The 27812-nt window shown below is 35.4% G+C and overlaps 1 protein-coding gene across 1 annotated transcript; it reads right to left on the bottom strand.

Annotated features, from left to right (window-relative positions):
* LOC149828075 (uncharacterized protein At2g39795, mitochondrial-like) lies at window positions 1–27779 on the bottom strand. The gene is made up of 3 exons (XM_090019870.1): window positions 27493–27779; window positions 26369–26715; window positions 1–533 (listed from the first exon to the last, which is right to left on the bottom strand). Exons 1-3 carry the CDS (start codon window positions 27754–27756, stop codon window positions 374–376), a joined length of 771 nt encoding a protein of 256 aa, XP_089875996.1. The 5' UTR covers window positions 27757–27779; the 3' UTR covers window positions 1–373.
* Between the last annotated feature and the right edge of the window lie 33 nt (window positions 27780–27812).

Below are 27812 nucleotides of genomic sequence, written 5' to 3'. Positions count from 1 at the left end.
TGATCGGATAAACACAATTCTTATAACTTGAACATCTAGTGAGACATCTTAAGCATATTACATCATGAAAATCATAACCCACGGGTCAAGGTATAGTCTTTGAAAAACAAGATTAATGTGCACTATGCATGAAGGCGTGCACACACACAGAGTTACAAAATTTTCTACTCTTCAAAATCCGAAGTACATTCCTATATATGCAATTATGCATACAAGTTCCATATTGGACAATTGATATCTGCTAAAAAAGCTTAAAAAGGAATCACAAAATGAAGAACTCGTGCAAATTAATTAAAACAAAGCTTGACACCAAAAAAGAACATGAACAGACAAGCGGCTATAGTCTCAAAATTGATAATATACCAAAAGCAACTCATTTCTCAATAAATTCCTTCATACTCTTCAACCATCCCATGTATTCTCTGCTATCCTTGTTAATCATGTAGTCATGTAGGAAACTTGTCAAAGAACTGTTAATGCCTCTCGCTTCCAGATACTTATGAAAGGCCTTCTGCAAACTCTCATCCAAATCCCTGCACCCAAAACCCCCCAAATAAATAATATCAGAATAAACAACCAAAAAAACAAAATATGAGAAAACCAAAACTGGCACTAAGAAAAAGAAAAAGTTGACTTGCAATACTTCATGTGGCTTAAAGATTTTAGGACCCAAAATGCCACTAAAGGGTAAGAGCATGCTTGTTTACCACTTGTGAGGACCTCTCACGTCAGGAGCTAGAAGTGGAATCCTTGCAATTCTGATTCGTATGATTCCAAATCACATAGGAGCTATGTCACACGGACTCGGCTAAGGAGGTGTCGCACCCGAGTCGACACGCCCCGACACGGGTGCGGACACGGGTGCGGCTTCGGACACGGCCCAGACTCGGTCAACGTCGAGTCAGACTCGGTCAACGAGTCGAGGCCGAGTCCGTCCTTGTTTTGGACTCGATCAACATTGACCAGGTCTAATTTTGTCTATTTTTAGGGTAAAAAACCAAAAAAATGATCTTTTTATATATTTTTAAAAAATATATATATATATAGCATGAGTCTTAAACATAAGCCCCAGAAAAAAAATTCTGGGGAGCGCTGACAACCGCCAGGGGCGGGCCCCCCTGGACCCCTGCCCGTTGACCGCGCAGTGGGACCCGCACCGGGGGAGCCCCCGGACCCCCCTTTCTGCAAGGGCAAAAGTACAATTTGCAAAGTTTATAAAAACACTCATGTTGGTGCCAAACTTTAGAGGACAATATTCACATATATGCACACAGGATATTTTATATATATATATATAGCCGAGTCCCCGTGTCCAAAATTTTTAAAATTGCGCCGCACCCGTGTCGCACCCCCACCCACACCCATGTGACATAGCATAGGAGCAACATATCACTAATTTGTCATAATAATTCTAGTGCCTAGATGACACTCTGTTTCTATTAATGACTTTGGCTAAGGACTGAAGAACGTTGCCATAATCAAGCATGTTATAACTATAGATAGACCTTTACAGTAATGAGTAACCAAAGATGCCCACATCCAACTGAAGAAACATGATTACCTTCAGCATCATTGGATAAGCCTATGATGTGGCAATTTACACAAAATCAGATGTCTCAGATCTATCACATTTTCCATAGGCTTTCTTCCTAGTGAGGCTTTGTTTGAACTACCAAAAGAACAACAAAATGGTGCAACGACAAGCTATCAAATGGTACTACATGAAGATTATCAACAATATGTTCCAATTGCCTGCAATTTTGGTGGGGAAAACCTTGCTATATAAAACATTTGATCACAGTGACGTGAAGTACAAACACCTCTTTTTTCATATTTTTTGCTGTTTTTCGTGAAACCAACCTTACAGATGTGATCTACTTCTTAGTAAGAATCAGCTTTTGAACCTCCTGATTATGACAAGCAGGCACGTCTCAGATCTATCACATTTTTCATAGGCTTTCTACCTGTCACATGGGTGCGGGTACGGGTGTTGCGTAGCAATTTCAAAAAATTTGGACACGGGGATATGGCTATATATATATATATAAAGATTGCAAATTTTAAAACAAAAATAAAAAAGTAATTTTATTGAAGTAACAACACAAACTTACCAAAATATAACACATAAATAAGCCTGTGAGTGTGATAACAACAAAACTTATCATAAATGGACAAAAATAGACTCGATCAAAGTTGACCGAGTCCAAAATTAATTTTAATAAATGAACAAAAGTAGACTCGATCAAAGTTGACAGAGTCCAAAATGTGGACGGACTCAGTCCGACACTTAGTTGACTGTGTCCGCACCCGCGTCGGGGTGCGTCGACCTTTTAGCCGAGTCTGTGTGACTTAGCTTTCTACGTGGTGAAGCTTTGTTTGAACTACCAAAAGAACAAAATGGTGCAACGATAAGCTATCAAATGGTGCTACATGAAGATTATTAACAATATGTTCCAATTGCCTGCAATTTTGGTGGGGAAAACCTTGCTATATAAAACACTTGGTCACAACAATATGAAGTACAAAACCTCTTTTTTTCATATTTTTTGCTGTTTTTTGTGAAACCAACCTTACGGATGTGATCTACAAGCTTTTCTTAGTAAGAATCGGTTTTTGAACCTCCTGATTATGACAAGCAGACATGTTTTTATAAGGCTTCAAAACTCAATGGCCTACAATGTGTGACACTTTATTGGGTCATAAACTTGTGTTTTTTCAACGCAAAAACATGATTCAAAAGCTGGTTTCTATTACTTGGAACATGGTGAACACATCTATGAGGTCTGATTGGATAAAAACAACCTATGCCTATGACTTTAAGAGACAACATGACATTATATATATATATAACATTAAACTAGTCGTACAACATCAGCTGCATTCGATTAACTAAAACGGTCAAAATACTCTTAAACACAATGCCATCTTTTAAAATACATAGACACCATTTGAGGTAAAGCGAGTTCCTTGGTTTTGGAAGAAAATAAAAAGGCAAAGGCATTTTTCAAAAAACTAAAAAGGTGCACTTTACATATTTGAAATGCAAAATTGATTTTTTTTACCATAAAAATTAACCATGTATTTTAAAAAATGACATTACTTGTAAGTTGTAATATAATCAGTTGAATGCAGTTAACATTATTATAACTAATTTCATTATCCAGGGAAGTCCTGTGACAGAACAAAATTGCATTAGGATGTAGTCCCTGTCTTTAGGGTCCCAAAATTCATTGTCAGGATTAGCCTCACCGATTTTCTCTTTAAGAGTGGCTGGCATTATTTCTTCGATGGCCCCAAATTTAGTCTGTCAATAATGGAAAAACCAATTTGGGATGGTTTTGACCTGCTTGACAAATTTAATAAACCAGAAATGTTCGTCTTTAGGATTCTGGATATACAATACATATGTCCAGGCATCCTGACAATCCCATCAAGTATATGTTCTTATACCCTGGATGTTGGAGAATATTTTTCTCACTACATTGGGATCTTATGAGATGTCTCATTCATGTAAGAGCATAATTTTCTCAGTATTCATTTTTTTGAGCAAGCAGTTCAAGGGCGTGCCAGAATTTTTCACTTTTTGTTTCTATGAGAATTGTCTCATAATATTTTTTATTTTTTCTCTTGAATTTAGGTATAAAATATTCATCTTGTGGTAGATACTTTTTCCAAACTTCTTTTGCAGATTTGCAGTCTATTCTTAGCAAGAATGTTTGATTTAACAATTGTCCTTAAGTTTGAGAATTTTTTTTAACAATTGCCAAGATTTCTTTCTTTATGGTGGAGTAATTTTTCTGAGCATCATTCTAAACTCATGAAGTAAATCTTACTAGTTGTTTCGGCTGCTTAGGGTCAATCCTTTGCTTTAAGATGCCTTTGTACCCTGTTTTAGATGCATCTGTTTTGGATGCACTTGGTTTAGTATTTACAAACACAGGAGTGATTGTACTTTATTTTTAATATTTCTAACTGCTCGAGAGTGTGCTTTTATCCATGGCAGAGGATTCTTTTTCAACCTGTCGGTTAACAACTTTTGGTCTTTTGCCATATCTTTGTAAAAGTCACACATAATTTAAACATCCTAAAAATCTTTGTAATTGAGTTTTATCTTTAATTTCATTTGAAATTTTATTAGCAAACTCAATTCTTCTTTGGATAGGCAACATTTTATCATGTTGGATTTTATAACCCAAAAATCTTATTTTTGTTTGAAACAAACTCATTTTCTTGGCGCACAAGACTAACCCATTTTGTTTGCCAGCATTAAAAAATATTTTCAACTGTCTCTAATGTTGATCAATGTTTTGAGAAAAAGATTAATACATCATCAATGTATACAATCAAGAAATGAGTATAACTATTGAAAATTTCATTCATTACCTTTTGTAATTCAGATGGAGCAATCTTTTGTTAGAAAATCATATATATAGGTATATACTTGAATATATACATATATATACACACCCTTCGTAATACAAGAGTATGTATATGTATAAATATATATTTAAAGTATATACGTATGAGATGTAATTTTGTAATATGAATTTTTATTTTTTTACTATTAGTTTTTGTCCTTTTCTTTTGTGTCGTAGGGTCAATAGTCAAACTTTGACTAATTGACCAGCCGTTGGGCTGTTCCCAACGGCTCAGAGCCGTTGGGAAGTAGCCCAACAACTATTGCTCTTTCTTGTAAACTATAAATAAGGGGCTATTGTGAAAAGTCTCACACAATCAAGTTTCCAAATAACTTGATATTCAAAACATATGCCAACACAAAATAGCATAAAAAAGCCTCACACCACAAGAAAGAACAAGTGCTTCAAATGCACTGTTATTGCTATGAGGGGATAAAACCCTTTCATTCATATATGCTTACAATGGGCTCATTACACTTTGAAAGAGCCATTGGGCTATTCCCAACAGCTCTCCCAACAGCTCTAATTAGAGCTGTTGGGAATCAGCCCAACTACTCTTATTTGACAGACTGTGTACCTACTTACTATATACAGAAAGGGAACAAAAACTGAAAAAGAAAAATAAATAAAATGAGAAATTACAGAAATAAGAAATTAAAAATTACAAGAATATATGTATATACTTTAAATATGTATTTATATACATATACTTATACATATACATACTCTTGTATTAAGAAGAGTATGTATATGTATGTATGTATGTATATTCAAGTATATACATATATGTATTACTTTCTAACAGTCTCCCTCAAACTTATGGTGACATCACCGAAAGTTTGTCAAGTAAAAAGTTGAATCTGAGCACAGTGCTTTGGTGAAAAAATCTGCAAGTTGATATTCTGATATCACGTAGGGAAGATCAATAGTCTTCTTTAAATATTCTTCACGAACAAAATGACAATCCATCTCTATATGCTTGGTCCTTTCATGAAACGTATGATTTCGAGCAATGTATATGGAGCTCTTGTTGTCACAGCATAATCTTATAGGATTCTGAAGATGAATTCTCATATCTGAAATTAGTTGTTGGAGCCACACGATTTTCATGGTAGTAGTTGTCATTGCTCTATATTTAGCTTCTGTAGATGATAGTGACACATTTTATTGTTTCTTGCACCTCCATGAAATCAAAGATTCACCTAGAAACACAAAAAAAACAGTTGTTGAGTGTCTAATATTTGCATCCCCCCAATCAACATCAAAATATGCAATAAGATCTAAGGAGGAAGAAGAGGATAGAAAAACTCCCTTATTTATTATACTTCTAATGTATTTGATAATTCTCATCATTGCACTCATATGAGTTGATGTTGGAGCGTGTTGAAATTGACTGGCAATATGTACAACATGAGCTATGTCTGGTCTTGTAATACTCAAATACATAAGAGATCCCACGAGTTGTTTGAAGGGAGTTGGATTGTCTAAAGGAACTCCATCATCGGCTCGCATTTTCATTCCAACAGTCTCTGGGGTGTCAACAACTTTATCATCTGATAGTCCGCCTGTGTAGTTATACACTGCCGGTCCCAAGCCCGGATAAAGGAGGAGGGTTGCGGTAGGCCTGTGACAGCCAGCATAAAAACTTTGTCATATCCTATGAAAATGAACCAATATGAGAATTTCGTTGGGGCGTTCCCTACTGAGCGACGCGCTGTACTCTCTAGGCCCGGAGGCAGTGATAAATGTGCAAGGGTTGCTAGGTCGTCGCCCAAAAGCGACGCGTCACACCGGCGCCCGGGTGTGGTGTCAAATAGGCAAGGGTTCCCTCACTTTGTTGGACGGGTGGGGGTAAAGAAGTTAGTCCAAGACCATAAAATTAGGTTAGCCACTTGGAACATAGGGTCTTTAACTGGTAAGTTGGTAGAGTTAGTAGATGTTATGTGTAGGAGAAAGATTGATATTTTATGTCTTCAAGAGACCAAATGGGTAGGTGAGAAAGCTAAAGTGATAGAACCTTGGGGATATAAGATTTGGTATACAGGAATAAATAGGAATAGGAATGGAGTAGGGATTGTTATGAGTCGTCAGTTTATAGATAATGTAGTTGAGGTCCGTAGGAAGGGTGATAGAATTTTACTTATTAAATTAGTATTAGGTACGGATATTATTAATATTATTAGTGTTTATGCACCCCAAGTAGGTTTAGATGATTCCATTAAGCATCAATTTTGGGAAGATTTAGATGGAGTAGTACAAGAGACATCTTATGGAGAAAAGCTTTTCATCGGCGGTGACCTTAATGGACATGTAGGCATTAGTAGAGATGAATTTGAGAATATCCATGGAGGCTATGGTATAGGAGAAAGAAATGAAAGTGGAGAAAGGATTTTAGATTTTTGTTTGTCCTATGATATGATCTTAGCAAACACTTGGTTTAGGAAGAGGGAGTCTCACCTAGTAATATTTAAAAGTGGGGTTAATACGAGTCAGATAGATTTTTTCCTACTTAGAAAGAGAGATAGGGGTTGTTGCATCGATTGTAAGGTTATACCAGGAGAAAGTGTAGCTACACAACATAGAGTCTTAATTTTAGATCTTAGAATTAGACAATGCCGCAAAAGGGATAGACATAGGATAGATCCTAGAATTAAGTGGTGGGCACTGAAAGGAGCTAAACAAGGAATGTTTGTAGAGCAGGTAGTTAAGGAAGTTGATTGGTGTCTCGAGGAGGATTCAGAATCAATGTGGAATAAGATAGCGGGTGGTATGAGAAAAGTAGCTAAGGAGGTATTGGGTGAGTCTAAAGGCGGTGCACCACTAGGTAAGGATACATCATGGTGGAACGAGGATGTCAAATTAGCTATTAAGGTTAAAAGAGAGTGTTATAGAAATCTAAGTAAGAGTCGTGATAATGAGAATTTGGAGAAGTATATGATAGCAAAGAAGGAAGCTAAAAAAGTTGTTCGAAACGCGAGGGCTAAGGTATATAAGGAGGTTTATGACAAGTTGGATACCAAAGAAGGCGAGAAGGATATTTATAGGCTTGCAAAGATGAGAGATAGGAAATCGAAGGATTTGGGTATGGTTAGATGTATCAAAGATGAAACGCAAAGGGTTTTAGTCAAAGATGAGGAGATTAAGGAGAGATGGAAAGATTATTTTGATAAGCTATTTAATGATAGTCATGCTCAAGATCTTGGAGACTTCTCCATTCCTTTTCATGAGATAAATCGTGACTTCATGCGCAAGATTCAAAAGAAAGAAATTGCAGAGGCTTTGAAGAAAATGAAATCAAGAAGGGCAGTTGGCCCAGATGGTATACCTATCGAGGCTTGGAAATGCTTGGGAGAGAAAGGTTTAGAATGGTTGACAAATCTTTTTAACTTGATTTGGCGAACAAATAAGATGCCTAATGAGTGGAGGAAGAGTACTTTGGTGCCTTTATATAAGAATAAGGGTGATATACAAGATTGCACAAACTATCGTGGTATAAAACTCATGAGTCATACTATGAAACTTTGGGAGAGGGTGATTGAGTCTAGGTTGAGGAAGGTTGTCATAATATCGGAGAATCAATTTGGTTTTATGCCTGGAAGATCAACTATGGAAGCTATACATCTTCTTAGACAACTTATTGAAAGATATAGAGAGAGGAACAAAGATTTGCATATGGTTTTTATTGATTTAGAGAAGGCATACGATAGAGTACCTAGGGACGTTCTCTGGTGGACAATGATGAAGAAAGGTGTTTCTCTCAAATACATTAGTATAATTAAAGATATGTATGAAGGAGTAGTAACCAATGTCCGCACTTGTGGAGGGGTGACAACCAATTTTCCGATTACGGTTGGGTTACATCAAGGATCTGCTTTAAGCCCTTTCCTATTTGCGATAGTGATGGATGAGCTTACGAGATCAATTCAAGAAAATGTACCGTGGTGTATGTTGTTTGCTGATGATATTGTTTTGATTGATGAGTCTAGAGCTGGGGTTAATGCTAAGTTAGAATTATGGAGACAGACATTGGAAGCTAGAGGTTTTAAGTTGAGTAAGAGTAAGACTGAATATATGGAATGTCGGTTTAGTAAGCAACGAAGTAGTGATGGGAGTGTAGTGAAGCTTGGTGAGCAAGATATACCGGTGAATGATTATTTCAAATATTTGGGATCCATCATTCAAAAGTATGGAGAAATTGATGGAGATGTAAATCATAGGATAAAAGTTGGGTGGATGAAATGGAAAAGTGCTACTGGAGTGCTGTGCGATCGTAGAATGCCATTGCGGTTGAAGGGAAAGTTTTATAGGACGACTATTAGACCCGCTTTACTATATGGTACGAAATGTTGGGCTGCCAAGAGACATCATATTCAAAAAATGAGTGTAGCTGAGATGCGGATGCTTAGATGGATGTGTGGAAATACAATAAAAGATAAGATTCGGAACGAAGAGATACGTAAGAAGGTAGGTGTTGCACCCATTGAAAATAAGATGCGAGAGAATCGTTTACGGTGGTTTGGACATATTCGGCGAAGGCCTAATGATGCTCCAGTTAGAAGGTTGGAGAAATGGGAAAATATATTAGTTAAAAGAGGTCGGGGTAGGCCTAGGAAGACTTGGATGGAGATGATAGGAAAGGATATGAATGCTTTGAACCTCACCGAGGACATGGCGTTGGATAGAAATGATTGGAGGAAAAGGATTCATGTGGAAGACCCAAAATGAATTTCTTTTTTGGTTCATATCTCTGACCCCAATTGTTTTGGGATGAAGGCGTAGTTGTTGTTGTTGTTGTAGTCCTGACCTGTCAATAATATCTGAAGCAAACTTTGTTTGTGACAATATGTACCCTCTGTTAGAGTAGGATACTTCTATACCAAGGAAGTATGTTAGGAACCCAAGATCTGCCAGAATTTTTTAAAAACTGTTTTACTTTCTTGATTCTTCCTTTTTCACTCCTTATAATCAACATATAAAAGTAAAATTATAATAATACAGAAGAATTCTTGATAAATAAAGTTGTATCAGTATAGCATGGTTTAAAACCATATCTTGCAATAACATTGTTAAAAGTATCAAACCAAGCTTTAGGTGCTTGTTTGAGACCATACAGTGTTTTTTTTAATTTAAGTACTTTACCTGAAGGAATTATCAATCCAGGTGAAACATCCATGTATACTTCCTCATTAAGATTCTCATTCAAAAAGGCATTTTTAACATCCATTTGAAATATATTCTAATTTTTAATAATTGATAGCTACAAGCATTCGAACAGTGGTCATCCTGGCAACAGGAGCAAAAGTTTCTTCGTAATCCACTCGATATTCTTGAAAATATCCTTTGGCAACTAGCCTAGCTTTATGCCTTTCCAATGATCCATAACTTTTGGTTTTTACTTTAAAACCCAATCTACATCCTATGGTCTTCTTTCCAATAGGTAAATTTAGAATTTTCCAAGTGTTAGCTTCTTTAAGAGCGTCTAATTCTATATGCATAGCTTTTATCCATTCGGGTAAATTTTTTGCTTCATTGTAACATGAAGGCTCAAAATATGAATGAATATCTATAAGACATGCTCTATGTCTAGGAGAGAATGAGTTATAAGACACAAATTCATTTGAAATTCTTGAGGTTCGTTCAAATCTATGAATGGTGGTTTGTTCTGAAGGAATTTCTAAATATTCATTATTACTTTGATTTACACTTTCATTGGTTGCATTTTGATTTCTTCTAGTTATAAAGAAGCGGCTTTGAATATATTAGGTTCAATAATGAACCAATACACATGCACATGAAGTGCGAATATACCCACTAAAGGGAAAACACAAGCACATAATGTGCTAACACATAAACCCACAAAGGGGCAAAAATGCCTATAAGGCATAAGTTAATATCATTGAAGAAAATAAGGGTGTAACACCCATTACATGGAGCAAAAGCTCCTTCTTGGAGTGAAGAATACAAAGGGGAAAGCCCCTATTTATAAGCACAAAAAGGGACCACCTTGGGGGCTCCCAAAGGAGACGTTGGAGAGCCCCCAACGGTCACATTTGTGACCGTTGGGGGCTCCCAACGTCTCTATTGGGAGGCCCCCAATATGGTACGAATACGAAAAACAAAAAATAAAAGAAATATTACAATGCATATTCCAATTGGAATATGCGTAAAATGACAAATTACAAGAATACCCTTGAGGGTATTTTAGGAAGAGAAAATATATATATTTATATATATATATAAAAATAGAGATACGTATAGATATATATATGTATACGTATCTTTATATATATATATAAATATATATATGTACATTTAAGGATTATATTTCAACATACATATATGTGTACGAGTACACATATTTTAACACCCCCTCTCAATCTTTGCGGGAAAACGAAAAGATTGAAAAAAGGGCAAGACTCCAAGAGGCTTCGGTAAGGATGCTATTGAAACTTGAAAATGCCTTCCTCCAATTGCCTTCTAATGGTGAACACATTTCCTGATCCATCCAGGGTACTTCTTTTTATCCTATCTCCAAGATCCTGTGGAATAACAGCAAAGAACAAGTAAAAAATAACTTTGCACTTTACTCAAATGGAACATTCCTAACAAGGTGCAAAATTATAACTTATGCATAGAAATTTGAAGCACAGGATAGGATAATTAATTTAGCATGAAAAGAAAATTTAGAAAACCAAGGTTTCAAAATCATATATCATGTTAAATAATGAGCGGAAACAAATTGCAAAAATGCATAACGCATTCATAAGGTCCAACATTAGACAAACACAACCCCATAATGGGGAATAACAAGATGGTTCATTAAGGGACACCACAATAAGCTTACGAAGAAGCATAAGCTACATATGCTTTATTGAATGAGGGCCTAAAAGGTCATAATGAGCATATGCATATACTATCATAAAATGAATTAATACTTAAAGAAATCATTAATGAACATGCTCCAAACATACTTTAGTCAAAATGAACACGAATACAAATATTCAAAAGGCATGACGAATATGAACTTCAATAAGAGGGGCTTTATAAAGGTATATTTAACATGCATAGATCAACAATAGAGTTCTTCACATCTTTAGGGAGAAGATCTATGTCAAACAAATGTCATATATAAGAAGCATGATTTGACAAAGTATATTAAAACATTCACCCAAGATTCAAGAATGAATATCATTTGAGACAAAGGACTCATTTTGCATATCAAATACAAAAGTGGCCGAAAAACTGTAAGCACTTAATATATAGATTAAATGCTAAAATATCAATTTGATTTAGAAACATATCATAGATATGATTCACTTGTATCTAAAAACACAAGTTATGAATGAAATTTTGCAATTTTCAATAGTAGTTCATCCACTACAAGCAAATACCTCATTAGTCCTCCAAAATCTACAAATCAAGTGTATAAGCTACTAGAACAAGAACATAATCATAATGCCATTAAAGGCCAAAAGACACACACAAAGGTGTGTAAAAGAACCTCTTGTCTACATGTAATAATACTTGAAATGAGTGTATCAACGACAAGAACAAGAGAATACATGTCAACATGGACAAAAAGCATCTCTTATCTACGTAAAAAGACACTCAAAACCAAGTATGTTCAGCTACTAGAACAAGAGTATCAAGCCAACCATGGGCTAAAACACAATACAACTCTTGTCTACATAAAATGGCACTTGAAATGAGTGAAAGAAGTCAACTATGGGCATACATTGCAGCGACTAGAACAAGAACACAAATGCCAATATGGACTAAAATCACACACCATGGTGTGAATCAACGTGTCTTGTCTACATATAATAACACTCAAGACAAATGTGTTCAGCTACTAGACCAAGAGAAGAAAGTCAACAAAGGGCTACCAACACACAAAGGTGTAATAAAATTCTTGTCTACATATGATGACACTTAGATAAGAGGTATAAGAGGAGAAGACTTTTGAGGCAATAAAACTTGTAATGACAAACATATAAATAAAACCTTGAATCAATAGAACAATATTTTTCAAAAAAGAATACCCATATTTTTGGAATAAACTATGTAAAAGTATCTTCAACAAGATACTAAAACCGATATAACAATATTTTAGAGAATAAATGTGTGAACATACGCACACCAATAACACATGAAACACTTGTGCATAAAAGCACGAAATCACAAAATGTGCAAATGCACACATAAGTTTCATAAACAATAAAAGGTTGGGCAATAATCCCTAAAACCTTGATTTTAATATACCTTAAAACATTTAAGGTTTCAAACACCATATTTCCATCACATATATAAATAAGAGCATCCATAAGATTAATGGCCAAAATCAAACGAGTGACACACTCATAATTAGAGATCATATACCAAATCATTCTAGAGTCCCAAGGTGCCCATAACTCACCTCAATCACCATCTATAATATGGCAAGTGGACAATCTAAAATGACATAACACAAGGTGCCCATAACTCACCTTAAGAATTATCTCTAATATAACAATAAAGCCATAAAAAAGGATTTATGCATCATATACCTTGTGATGGATAGAAGATAAATGTCATAAAAGGGCAAAAAACTCTTAGGGAAAACATTTTCCAAATATGTGATTTTACAAAGAGGGCCGACTCAAAGGTCCAACATAATTAATCACAACAATATGCCATATAACAATAATGTTGCATATATACGAAATTATGTTCAATCATGATCATTATAAAAAGACTTAATAAACACAACATGAAATATTTAAGCTATATCATGTGTGAGAAAGGAATTGGAATAATCCAAGAAACAAATCAAGCCTTTATAATTTGCAATTATATGTATACCAAGATGTAAAATGGCAATAATCTTAAATGTGTAAATTTAGGACAACATGTACCAAGAAATTGCGGAAGCATTTATAATGATAAAAGAAACAATCTTACAAGTCCATTAAAGGATAAAAACAAACACAAGCCCTAAAGAAGGCAAAAAACATCTCTTTATTGAAAAGAGAGTACCATGTGAAAATGTCTATGAATAGAGACAATACGCATACAAGCATAAATATTTTATAAAAGAAGTGTACGAAGACACTCTCACAATCACGTGAACAAAATACGCAAAAAGCGTAATAAAGACAAACATACAATAATGCATGTATTTCATAAAAAGGAACAAATGCTTAAGTCTCTCAAGCTTTAATTATGCAATTATATGCTTGATAAATGCAATTTAAGACAAAGAAGACCATATTATGGCCAATGTAGGCATCCTTTTAGAGATACAATCAAGAGGTTTTGAAACCTTATGTGAAAAATACAAACAAACATGTTTATAAAGTTGCATCATTAGAAGAAAAAATCAAAAATTAATGAAATCTTTTATACCAAAGGATGCAATAGATACATTATGCATTCTATAGAGTATGAGAAGATTTTAAAAGATCTCTCCTAATGAACACAATGGTTCATACAACATATTTATCACAAATAATTTTTCAAAATTCTTTAACTATACCAAAACCATTGAGAGACTTTTAGGAGTTCATAAATATTTATCATTAACAAGAACTACTTAGGGTTCATAAAAAAGTAAACTACAAAGATTTAGATGTGAGAAATTCTCATACAAGAGTTATATCAAAATATAGCAAAGATCATTAACATATACAAGAATTATATAAGTTATCACAAAAAAATGCACCAAAAAACCATACACAAGAGTTTTTAAGCAAAGATCATTAATTTAGCAAGAAATCGTATATAAAAAGTTAACTTATAGGTTAATCACGAAATTCTTATGAAAAAATCATAAATCTCACATAATTGAAAAATAATTTTGCAAAACATAAATTACTATTATATGTGATGAGGAATCGATAAATATATAACCAAGAATTATATATTTGAACAATAAACAAGTTTACCAAATTTAAAAGTAGATATTTTAAAATATACGAACACGCGAAATGTGAAAGGAAATGATTCAACTATCAAAAACACTAAATGTGCAAGAAAAATAGTTTCATAATGCATAATATGTTAAGAAAAGAGATACAAAACGAAAACTTCTAAAAAAAGAGAGGAACAATGAATACTTTACCATTTCTTGAGCACCACGCTTTCCGTTGCACCAAGAGACAACTTCATCGTAACCTTGCTCTGATACCATGTAAAGAAGCGGCTTTGAATATATTAGGTTCAATAATGAACCAATACACATGCACATGAAGTGCGAATATACCCACTAAAGGGAAAACACAAGCACATAATGTGCTAACACATAAACCCACAAAGGGGCAAAAATGCCTATAAGGCATAAGTTAATATCATTGAAGAAAATAAGGGTGTAACACCCATTACATGGAGCAAAAGCTCCTTCTTGGAGTGAAGAATACAAAGGGGAAAGCCCCTATTTATAAGCACAAAAAGGGACCACCTTGGGGGCTCCCAAAGGAGACGTTGGAGAGCCCCCAACGGTCACATTTGTGACCGTTGGGAGCTCCCAACGTCTCTATTGGGAGGCCCCCAATATGGTACGAATACGAAAAACAAAAAATAAAAAACAAAAAATAAAAGAAATATTACAATGCATATTCCAATTGGAATATGCGTAAAATGACAAATTACAAGAATACCCTTGAGGGTATTTTAGGAAGAGAAAATATATATATTTATATATATATAAATAAAGATACGTATACATATATATATATATATATATATGTATACGCATCTTTATATATATATATATGTAAATATATATATGTACATTTAAGGATTATATTTCAATATACATATATGTGTACGAGTACACATTTTAACACTAGTGTATACTATTGGTTCAATTGTTGTTCTATCTTCAATAGGAGATTCTACATAACTATTTTCATCATTAGACAACAATTTAAACAAAAAAGAATAATCAGAATTTATGTCTTGGGACTTGTTTCCTTCAAATCCACTTTCATTTTCAACAAAATTAACATTTCTTGAGACAAGAAGTTTATCATTTTTTATATCGTAGCATTTAAATCCTTTTTGTGTTTCAGAGTAACCAATGAACGCACAGGGGATAGCCTTATAGTTTATCTCCTTTATCATTTAAAACATAACATTTACAACCAAAGATTCTCAGTCTTTGAAACTCAGGTTGATATTTAAATAATTTTTCAAAAGAAATCTCATTTGACAAAGTTTTTGAAGACATCCTGTTTATGAGATATACTACGATTAATGCAACTTCAGCCCAAAGATTTTTAGGAACATTTCTAGCAATAAGAAAGGTTCTTGTAGTTTCCATAATATGTTTGTGTTTTCTTTCTGAAATTTTGTTTTGTTGTGGGGTTTTAGGACATGATTTTTGATGTAAAATTTCTTCGTTTTCTAAAAATTGTTTAAACTCATTTGACAAATATTCTCCTCCACAGTCAGTTCTAAGAATTTTGATGTTACTTTCAAATTGATTTTTAATCATGTTATGGAATGTTTTGAAGGTTACAAATACATCTGATTTAAACTTAAGAAAGTAAATCCAACAATATCTAGTGAAGTCATCGATAAACACAACGTAGTAGGAGAATCCTCCTTTAGAAGGAAGAGGAACAGGACCCCACACATCCGAATGAACTAATTCAAAAGGCATTGAAAAATAAAAAGTTCTTTTACCATAAGGCAAGATTGTCATTTTACCGAGTAAACATTCTTTACATTCAAAATTATCTATACAAAGATTCTTGGTGACCGGTACAAAATTTAATTTCCTTATATTTGGATGCCCAAGTCTATGATGCCAAGTTTGTATATCTTTTGTTTGGGCAGTGTTACAAAATGATTCCTTTGGAATACAAAGGAAATTCATATAATAAAGATCTCCTTGCCTAGAACCTTTCCCAATCAATTTCCCGAACTGGCGATCATGCACCCAACATTTACTTGATGAGAAAATAACATCATATTCATGATCCGAGATTTGAGAAACTGAAAGTAGGTTAAGATGAAGTTTTGGTATAAGTCTTAGTTTTTGAATGTAAAATTTGTTATGTTTTGACAAATCATTTTTAAAAGTTCCAACACCCTCTATTTCCAAGGCAGTGCCATCGACAGTGGAAACAAAAGATGCATTCGAATTAGATTGACATTCGGATAATATAGACTTATGTGGGGTCATATGAAAAGAAGCTCCTGAATGAAGAAGCCAAGAGCACATACCAGGAATAGAAGAGGATGCAATGACCGCTCCTGATCCTTTGAGTAATGGTTGCAATGCTTCTGTTAGTTGAGATAATGATTTGGTGAGGTCTTTGAGATTCAGAGTATCCTCATCTTGTTTTGATAGTGCAGCGGCAACACGTTTTTCTTGAGGCCTGTATTTGTATCTAGGACATTGAGGCCTAATATGACTAGGTTTATTATAGTTATGGCAAATGATTTTTTATTTTCCTCTATTCTTGCTAAAATGAGGAGGTTTATATGACTTTATATGATACCCTGATTTTGATGTGGCAAGTGCACAATCCTCTTGGCCATTGCTAGAAGTAGCAAGCACACTAACATTTTTACTCATATTTAGTCTAGTTTCTTCTCCACTAAGTTTAGTGAGAATCTCATGAATAGGAGGAGGAGGATAGCAAGTAGGCCCTTGTTTGTTCAAACTAGGGTCGCAAACCATAGAGAAAAGCGAAGAGTCTATCTTCTTCAACTTGAACTCTTCGCATTTCTAAACACTTACCTTCCCATTTGGGTTCAAATTGGGCAAGTTGGGTCTACAAGGAAGATAATTCCATAAAGTAATCTCTTACATTTTTATCTCCTTGTTTGATATTTCTAACTTTTTCTTTGAGATAATACTTGTGGGCCATATCTTTTTTGGTAAACATACCTCTAAGATATTCTCATGCTTCATTTGCCTTTTTTTAGCTTAATAGGTTTGAGGCAATTTTTGTCTCAACTCTATTAGCATACATGAAAGAATTTTTGCGTTTTTCATTTCTCATTTATCCATTTTTTTGTAATATTCTTCCATAGCTTTGTTTCTTTCGTCAAGACTAGTCTCAATCCCATTTTCACCTAATGTAATTTTGGGAGTAGGTTCAAGAATAGTACCTCTTACGAATCCCCACAAACCTTGACCCTTGATAAATGTTTCCAAGTGTCCCGCCCAAATGTTATAGCTGCTTTCTTCAAGTTTGAATGGCGGAATAAAGTTGGAGTTGCTTGTATTGTGTAGGAAAAATTCACCCATAGTGAATTAGAAGAGAAAAACTAATCACCACCACGAAGGAGAATAAGCACCCTTTTCGAGGCAACACACCAATACACTGTTGATCATACACCAAGCTCTGAAACCATGTGAAAAGTCTCACACACAATCAAGTTTCCAAATAACTTGATATTCAAAACATATGCCAACACAAAATAGCATAAAAAAGCTTCACACCGCAAGAAAGAACAAGTGCTTCAAATGCACTGTGTTATTGCTAAGAGGGGATAAAACCCCTTCATTCATATATGCTTACAATGGGCTCATTGCCCTTATTTATAATGCATTACACTTTGAAATAGCCGTTGGGTTATTCCCAACAGCTCTAATTAGCGCTGCCGGGAATCAGCCCAACGGCTCTTATTTGACAGACTCACAGTCAATGGCTGGTTGTTGTACACTGTACACAGTCAGCTCCTGACTATGTACTGAAAGGGAACAAAAACTGAAAAATAAAAATAAATAAAATGAGAAATTACATAAATAAGAAAATAAAAATTACAAGAATATACATATATGCATTGGATAGAAATGATTGGAAGAGAAGGATTCATGTGGAAGACCCAGAATGATTTTCTTTTTTGGTTCATATCACCGACCCCAATTGTTTTGGGATGAAGGCGTAGTTGTTGTTGTTGTTGTATACATATATGTATTACTTTCTAACCGCTATTTCCCCCATTGTATCTTATCTTTTTAGTGAGGTTTCTCTCTCAATAATATTTGATATTCTTGTGCCTTGGTGCACTTTTTGATATTTGTGCCTTGGTGCACTTTTTGATATTTGTGCCTTAGAGCACTTTGTGTTATTTTCGCTTAGCGCATTTGATGAATGAATGCACTTGTCAAGTTTTTTTGTAAACTTGATTATTTGTGAAGTTCTTCATATGGTATCAAAGCTTGGTTTACAATCACTCGTAAATTGTGCATTGGTGGGCTGCCTCGTGAAGCATGTTCATAATCCTTCTTTGGTGGTGGTCCTCTTCTTCTCCTTGTTTATAATGGATGAATTCTTCTCACACAATACAAGCAATTCCAACTTTATTCTGCCATTTAAGCTTGATGGAAGCAATTACATCATTTGGGCGGGACATTTGAAGACATTCATAAAAGGTCAAAGTTTGTGAGGATATGTGAGAGGTATTATTCTTGAACCCACTCCTAAAATTACAATATGTGAAATTGGTATGAAGACAAGTCTCGAAAAAAAGACAAAGCAATGGAAGAATATTACAAAAAAAATGATGAATGGACATGAAAATGCCAAAATTCTTTCATGGATGCCAAGTGGAGTTGAGACAAAAATTGCCTCAAATCTTTTGTGTTACAAAAAGGCAAATGAAGCATAGGAATATCTTAGAGGTATGTTTACTAAAAAAGATATGACTCATAAGTATTATCTTGAAGAAAAAGCTAGAAATATTAAACAAGGAGATAAGAATGTTACAAATTATTTTATGGAGCTATCATTCATTTGGACTCAACTTGAACCCAAATGAGAAGGTAAGTGTATTGAGATGCGAAGAGTTAGACTCTTTGCTTTTCTTTATGGATTGAGACCCGAGTTTGAACAAACTAGGGCTTCCTTGCTATCATCATCATTGCCTCCTCCTATTCATGAGATTCTCACTAAACTTAGTGGAGAAAAGACTAGGCTAAACATGAGTAAGAATGATAGCGTTCTTGCTACTTCTAGCAATGGTCAAGAAGAGAATTGCGCACTTGCCGCCTCCAAACCGAGACATTATATCAATCCATATAGACCCTCCTCATTTTAATAAGAATAGAGGAGAATCGAAAATAATTTTTCATAACTGTTATGAGCCCGGCCATATTAGGCCTCAATGTCCTAGATTCAAGAAGGACTACAGACCTCAAGAAAAACGAGTTGTCGTGGACCCATCAAAACAAGACGAGGATACTCTGAAACTCAAATATCTCACCAAATCATTATTCCAATTGACGGAGGCATTGCAACCATTGCTTAAAGGATCTACGTCAGGAGCGGCCATTGCATCTTCTTCTACTCCTGGTATGTGCTCTTGGCTTCTTGATTCAGGAGCTTCATTTCATATGACCCCACACAAGTCTATTTTATCCGAGTGTCAATCTAACTCAGATGCATCCTTTGTTTCCCCTGCCGATGGAACTTCCTTGGAAATAGAGGGTATTGGAATTTTTAAAAATGATAAGACAAAACACAAGTTTTATATTCCAAAAGTAAAACTTATACCAAAACTTCATCTTAACTTACTTTTCGTTTCTCAAATCTCGGATCATGGATGTGATATCATTTTCTCATCAAATAAATGTTGGGTGCAAGATCGTCAGTCCGGAAAATTGATTAGGGAAGGTTATAGGCAAGGAGATCTTTATAATATGAACTTTTTTTTGTATTCCAAAGGAATCATTTTGTAATATTGTCTAAACAAAATATATAAAATTTTGGCATCATAGACTTGGGCATTCAAATATAAGGAAATTGAATTTTGTACCTATTACTAAAGATCTTTGTAAAGATAATTTTGAATGTAAAGAATGTTTACCTGGAAAGATGACATCCTTGCCTTATGAACAAAGAATATTTTTCTCTTCAATGCCTTTTAAGTTGATTCATTCGGATGTGTGGGGGGCTGCTCCGGTGATTTCTAAAGAAGGATTCTCCTACTATGTTGTGTTTGTTGATGATTTCACTATATATTGTTGGATTTATTTTCTTAAATCTAAGTTTGATGTATTTGCAACCTTTAAAACTTTTCATAACATGATTAAAAATCAATTTGAAAGTAAGATCAAACTCCTCGGAACTGACTCTTGAGGAGAATATTTGTCAAATGATTTTAAATAATTTTTAAAAAATGAAAGAATTTTGCATCAGAGATTGTGTCCTAAAACTCCACAACAAAACGAGATTTCAGAAAGAAAACATAGACATATTATAGAAACTACAAGAACACTACTTATTGCTAAGAATGTTCCTAAAAAACTTTGGGCTAAAGTTGCTCAACAACTGGTTTTTGTGTGTTTTTAGGTGAATCCTTGATTTTATAAAAGTACAAGAAACAACAAAAGGTGTCACTATCACCTATGGAAGCTGAATATAGAGCAATGACGACTACTACCATGGAAATCGTGCGGCTCAAACAACTAATTTCAGATATGGGAATTCACCTTCAGAACCCTACAAGGTCACGCTGTGACAACAAAAGCTCTATATACATTGCTCGAAATCATACGTTTCATGAAAGAACTAAGCATATAGAGATGGACTGTCACTTCGTTCGTGAAGAATACTTAAAGAAGACCATTGATCTTCCCTATGTGACATCAGAATATCAACTTGTTGATTTCTTCACCAAGGCATTGTGCTCAAGTATGTCACATGGGTGCGGGTGCGGGTGCGAGTGCGGGTGTGGGTGCGGCACTTTGAAAAAACTTGAATGCGGGGGTGTGGCAAATATATATATATATATATATAACTATGTCACAGGGATTCGGCTAGCAGGGTGCCGCACCCGTCGACGCGGGTGCGGCACCGGGTGCGGTCAACCCGACCCTGGGTGCGTTGACCGCACCCAAGGTCATTTTTGTCTATTTTTTTGGGATTTTTTTTAAAAAAAAATTGCCCTATGAAAATGGGTTGCGGGACCCGCGTCGGGGGGAGCCCCCGGACCCCTCTTCCTGCAAGGGCAAAAACAATGACCATAAAATACACCCTTGAAGTTTAAAAATGACTTGGCGGTTCCATGCATTAATGGACACCAGTAGCTATTTTTGCAATTTTGTGTAAAAATAAGTTACACACTTATTAGTTGTGCATTCAAAATGCACAATTATTAATATGTTTTCCTAATAAAAATTACTAAAATGTCCATAATTGTGACAATTAATACACCTAATCACCATATCAATTTTTAAATTTGTTAGGGGCATAAAATTGTGGTGAACGTGCTAACATGCATAAATGTCATGGACCTTAACAGCTACCAGCCTACCATACATTCATATATATACACTATACATGATATATATATTTACATTTTTGCCCCTGCCGCACCCCCGCACCTGGGTTTTTGGAAGTGCCAAATCCCCGCACCCGCACCCATGTGACATAGATATATAAAGTCCAAAAGTTAGACATAAATGACCCTTGGTGCATCAGGTTGACCGCATTGGGTGATGCACCTGCATGCGCGCCGGTGTTCCGTCGCATCGACGCGGGTGCAGCACCCAGTTGGCTGAGCCCCTATGACATAGATGCTCACCAAGATTCAACTTTTTACTTGACAAACTTTCGGTGATGTATATATATATAAAGTATATACATATGAGATATAATTTTGTAATATGTATTTTTATTTTTTTACTATTATTTTGTCTTTTTCTTTTGTGTCTTAGGGTCAATTAGTCAAACCAGTCGTTGGGCTGTTCCTAATGGCTCTAATTTGCTGTCTCTTGTAAACTATAAATAAGGGGCTATTTCCCCCATTGTATCTTATCTTTTTAGTGCGGTTTCTCTCTCAATAATATTTGATATTCTTGTCCCTTAGTGCACTTTTTGATATTTGTGTCTTAGAGAAATTTGTGTTATTTTTGCCTTAGCACATTTGATGAATGAATGCTCTTTGTAAACTTAATTATTTGTGAGGTTCTTCACATCTTTAACCCAAACGACATAACACTCCATTCATAATGTCCTAATGGGGTAGTGAAGGTTGTTTGGCACCTGTTCTCTTCTTTGATCTAGATTTACCAGAATACAGATTTCATGTCAAATTTAGAGTATACCTTATGCCCTTGAATTCTCCATATCAAGTCATGTTTGTAAGGTATTGGGTACCTTATCCATTTAAGGACCTTGTTTAGAGGTTTGTAATTTATGACTAGTCTAGGAACACCTCTTTGTTTTTCCGCAGCATTTTCCACGTAGAAAACTATGCAACTCCATGGTGAAGAGTTTTTTCTAATTAGCCCTTTGTCCAAAAGACTCTTTATTTACCGTTTGCATATTTCTAACAACCTTTTATTCATTTGAATTGGTTTGGCCTCGGTTGGGATTCTATTCTCATTAAATCCTTCAATATAAGGTAAATTTACCTCAAGCTTCTTCCTATGCCAAAAGGAAGTAGGGATTTCAGAACATACTTCTTTTTCCATAATTTGCTTAAACTCATCTACCCGTTTTCTGAATTTTTCATCTTTAAGCATTTTCTCTATTTTTATTTGCTCAATTTCACTAGAAATTTCATTTATAAAATTTTCTTTGTATTAAACAACTTCTTTTAGTTGTTGAAGGATTCTTCTATTTTGATGTAGAAAGGGAATGAGATAGGGTTTTCTTTAAACATACCAACTATGTCACATGGACGCATTAAAAAGGCCGCCACACCCACGTCGACGCGACGTGACGCAGGTGTGGCACCCAGGGTTATATTTATCTAAAATGGACTCAATCAACTTTGACGTCCATTTTGGTACAATTTAAAAAAAATGAAATTTGGGGGCAGGGGGTTAGGGCACGATCGCGCCACCCCACCCCCCTCCTCCTCCCCCTCCCCAACTCCTCTTATGATAGTGATGACAATGAGGTGAAATAAGTATCTCTCTCTCTCTCTCTCTCTCTCTCTCTCTCTCTCTCTCTCTCTCTCTCTCTCTTCTTATTCCTTCTCCTCCTCCTTCCAAATATTGAATTTCTTTTTGTTCCGTGCATAAATCTTCTAATGCTAAGTTGAGCTTTAATTTGCTTACCTTTATTATGTCTTTTAAACAATTCATCTAGAGAGTAGAATACCTCTGGAGGAGTTAATTGTTTTTTTCTTTTTCTCTGATGATTTAGAGAATTCTATAAATTTAAGCAAATGTTGCTTTCTTTCTTTGGGATCAAAGATCTTATCTATTGTCTCTAAAATGAAATGTTCTTCAGATGTAAGAACCCATACTCTACTATCTGAATCAGACGAAAAATATTTTTGTTGGCATAAGCATTCTTTTTCGGATGACTATCAAGATTCAGTAGCAAATCTTTCATTTTTTAACTCCTAATGGTGGCAGCACAATCCTCTCTCTACATCTATATGACTATATATATAGAGAGAGAGAAAGAGAGAAAAAAACTGAACATATTAGGCCTCATTTCTCATTCTGCCCTGTTCTGCCCAAGGCTCTACCGCTTAAACCCATAAGCCTAGGCGGTGGCCCTATGCCTAGCCAGCTTAGGCACAGCTTTTGACAACTAAGATTGTATCGTATCGTAAAATATCATACATTTTTAATAAAAAATTCTAAAAATCAAGAAAAATGAAAAAATAGCACAATTTCTAAAAAAATCATCACATGAAACAATTATGAATTGCACAAAATACAATCATAAAATTACATGTGAAGCATTTATGTCTCTATGAGCTGCATAAGACATCATCAAACATCAACTAATATAGAATCATAGATAATATTGCATGCATATCTCACAAGAACAATGCAAAATATTAAATATCTTGCAATTAAGAACATGCTACAAGACTCATATTTTTATATTCAACAACAACAACAACAACTACGCCTTCATCCCAAAACAATTGGGGTCAGCGATATGAACCAAAAAAGAAATTCATTTTGGGTCTTCCACATGAATCCTTTTCCTCCAATCATTTCTATCCAACGCCATGTCCTCGGTGAGGTTCAAAGCATTCATATCCTTTCCTATCATCTCCATCCAAGTCTTCCTAGGCCTACCCCGACCTCTTTTAACTAATATATTTTCCCATTTCTCCAACCTTCTAACTGGAGCATCATTAGGCCTTCGCCGAATATGTCCAAACCACCGTAAACGATTCTCTCGCATCTTATTTTCAATGGGTGCAACACCTACCTTCTTACGTATCTCTTCGTTCCGAATCTTATCTTTTATTGTATTTCCACACATCCATCTAAGCATCCGCATCTCAGCTACACTCATTTTTTGAATATGATGTCTCTTGGCAGCCCAACATTTCGTACCATATAGTAAAGCGGGTCTAATAGTCGTCCTATAAAACTTTCCCTTCAACCGCAATGGCATTCTACGATCGCACAGCACTCCAGTAGCACTTTTCCATTTCATCCACCCAACTTTTATCCTATGATTTACATCTCCATCAATTTCTCCATACTTTTGAATGATGGATCCCAAATATTTGAAATAATCATTCACCGGTATATCTTGCTCACCAAGCTTCACTACACTCCCATCACTACTTCGTTGCTTACTAAACCGACATTCCATATATTCAGTCTTACTCTTACTCAACTTAAAACCTCTAGCTTCCAATGTCTGTCTCCATAATTCTAACTTAGCATTAACCCCAGCTCTAGACTCATCAATCAAAACAATATCATCAGCAAACAACATACACCACGGTACATTATCTTGAATTGATCTCGTAAGCTCATCCATCACTATCGCAAATAGGAAAGGGCTTAAAGCAGATCCTTGATGTAACCCAACCGTTATCGGAAAATTGGTTGTCACCCCTCCACAAGTGCGGACATTGGTTACTACTCCTTCATACATATCTTTAATTATACTAATGTACTTGAGAGAAACACCTTTCTTCATCATATTTTTATATTACATAAACAAAAATATTATGGCAATGCACTGAATTTTCAATCAGTTTTCACTCATTACTTGAGTGCCTCATTGTCATGTCAGATCATTTGATGTCATCTTTGTTGAAGGAGTGTAGAGCCTTATTTCTTCCTTGATATAAATCTCTAATTTTTGTGGATCCAATTTCACGGTAAGTTGAAAGGGGATTGTAAGGGAGCAGCGCCCCCTGAGACAAAAAAAAATGGAGGGTAGATTTATAATTTACCTCATAATCAAGATTTGTTTACCTTAACCCACTTATTTGAGTGGGAAAATGGTGAAAATGCACTTTTACTTTAGCAAACCACAAAATCCCTCTCCCATGTGCACGGATCGGCCCCTAAATCGCTCTCACGAGTCCTAGGGTGCGTGAATACCTATCTAACGACTTCTACACAAATGAAGGAGTCGGCCCTCAAGAGATCTTTAAAACTCAAAACTGAAAAATTATGAGTTGGTCATTTTTTAAGAGTGCTTACCCTCTATTGTACGATACAACTAAAATAGTAATGATATGCATCGTAAGATACGTACAATATTGGTCCATAACATCAACTTATTTATAACTAAACTCAATAATTATTTGAAACACAAAAAATTAAAATAGAAACTCATGTTAAGCAAAAATCTTCGATAGCATGTAACAAAGTTTAGCTACTTCATAAATTAAATAAGCAATGACGTCTTTTTTAAGAACCCAATCTTTTGAGCATTACATATGAAAATTGATAAGGAATGGAAAATTTCCAAAATTTGCCTATATAAATGGAGACTTGGGTGAATAATTATTAAAATTGGTAAATATAGGTGAAAAAAAGCAAGTTTCCTTTAAATATCATGATACATCACGATAAGCTTTTTTTGTCCTATCCTTTCAATATCGTGTAGGTTTTAGAATGTATCACTACCTAACAAGATCTTTTTCCTATATATAGGAGATCGCATTCATATCATAGCTGCTAACAAGGACCCATCAGCATTTCCAGACTAAATATATGGAACTATCCCACCAACAAAGAAAGAACTACAGGAAGACTATGATTTCCTTAGAGCATAGGAACTTACGAGAATTCTGGCCCATTGTATGGAGTTCGATCTGTAGACCCAGATGGATTCTTGATGATCATGGTATCGATGGTAATCTCATCCGGGAGAGCAGTGCAACAGAACTCCAAACATGGGCTTTTTCCTTGTTTGACCTCGACTACAAGGGAAACATTCATCATCTCAGAGTTCTCGTCGTCGTCGTCGTCATCTTCATCCCTGGCTTTCTCGATGTCTCCAGCGTCAATTTCGGGCATATGAACCTCCACCTTGATGCTCTCTGCCCCATACAGCCTCTTGAGAGTGATCGTTTGTTCACCAGGGTTATCAACAATCTCGAAAGGAAATCCGTCTGGGGTTTCGGCTATCTGTGATGAAAAAGAAGACAAAATTTCGTGATTAATCAATATGATTGATCAATCCGGTTGAACGAAGTAAAAATCTCAAAACATCTTGAAAGCAAACCCATCTTGGGGCTCTGTCTGTTTACCGGTGAAGACAAACGAGAGGAAACTTGAGTTCGAATTGATTAATAAACATAGGTAAGCGAAAATAAGAAGTTATTTATGTACTTGTGAGAAAACCCATTTGGAATTTCCACTTTTTTGTGAAGAAAAACCGAGGAAGTCCGAATAGAAATCAATTAGTAAATACGGGTGTGTGTGTGTGTGTGCGTGTGTATGTGTGTGGGGAACCAGTTTGTGCTTTTTGGCCTCGTCGAGAAGGAAAAGAGGCGGAAATTCAGGTTTAACCCAAGTAACCAACATGGTGAAAAAAGAGTAAAATCATTTGGAAGATAACAAACGAAAACCCATTTAGAATTTAGAATTTAGAATTTCTGCCGAGAAAAACAGGAGGAAATTCCGGTTCCATAGATTCAACAATGTGGGCAGCGGTAAGAACAAGCATTCAGAACAATTCAACGGAAAAACCATTTAGGATTTTCGAAATTCTGCGGAGAGAAATAGAAGGAAATTCGGGCTCGACGGATTCATCGACGTGGTGGGAGCGAGTACAAGCATTCGGAACAAATCCAACGGAAACCCATTTAAGATTTCGAAAGGATCTCCAAGGAAAAATAGAATTAAAATTCGGATTCAATCGATTTATCGATGTGGGTGAGTGATAAAAGAAGAAGGTTATACCTCTTCATTGTCATCTTGGGCACATTGGATCTCCGATTCGATGACGCGCAGAAGCTTCTCGTCGGCTCCGGATTTCTTCAAAGAAGAGAATAAGCGAGGGTGGTGGAGGAATTGAGGGTTGAGAGTGGGGCGTGGGGTTATTTGGTGGAAGAAGAGAGATGAAACGAAGGCGGCATTGGAGGAGGTGGGTTTGGGGTTCTTGAGAGAGAGAAGGGAGACAGATCGCCGAGATACTCTGTGAGCTAGGGTAGCGATCCTTGACATCTCTTTCTCTCTCTGTTTTGGTGAGTCCCGGCTTAAACCCTACTTACTGGATTTCT

Source organism: Nuphar pumila, chromosome 10 (assembly GCF_984573655.1).
Source record: "Nuphar pumila chromosome 10, dmNupPumi1.hap1.1, whole genome shotgun sequence".
NCBI classification, from domain to species: domain Eukaryota; kingdom Viridiplantae; phylum Streptophyta; class Magnoliopsida; order Nymphaeales; family Nymphaeaceae; genus Nuphar; species Nuphar pumila.
The sequence above is the reverse complement of the archived record's forward strand: the minus strand, read 5'-3'. Positions and strand labels throughout refer to the sequence as shown.

Bases quoted from the DNA above. Each gene is read 5' to 3' on its own strand.
- LOC149828075 (XM_090019870.1), bottom strand. From the start codon at position 27,756: ATGTCAAGGATCGCTACCCTAGCTCACAGAGTATCTCGGCGATCTGTC. The intron at 26,716-27,492 runs GTATAACCTTCT...TTTTCATCACAG, and splicing joins CCCAAGATGACAATGAAGAG to ATAGCCGAAACCCCAGACGG. The intron at 534-26,368 runs GTAAGTTCCTAT...TTTTGGGTGCAG, and splicing joins TACAATGGGCCAGAATTCTC to GGATTTGGATGAGAGTTTGC.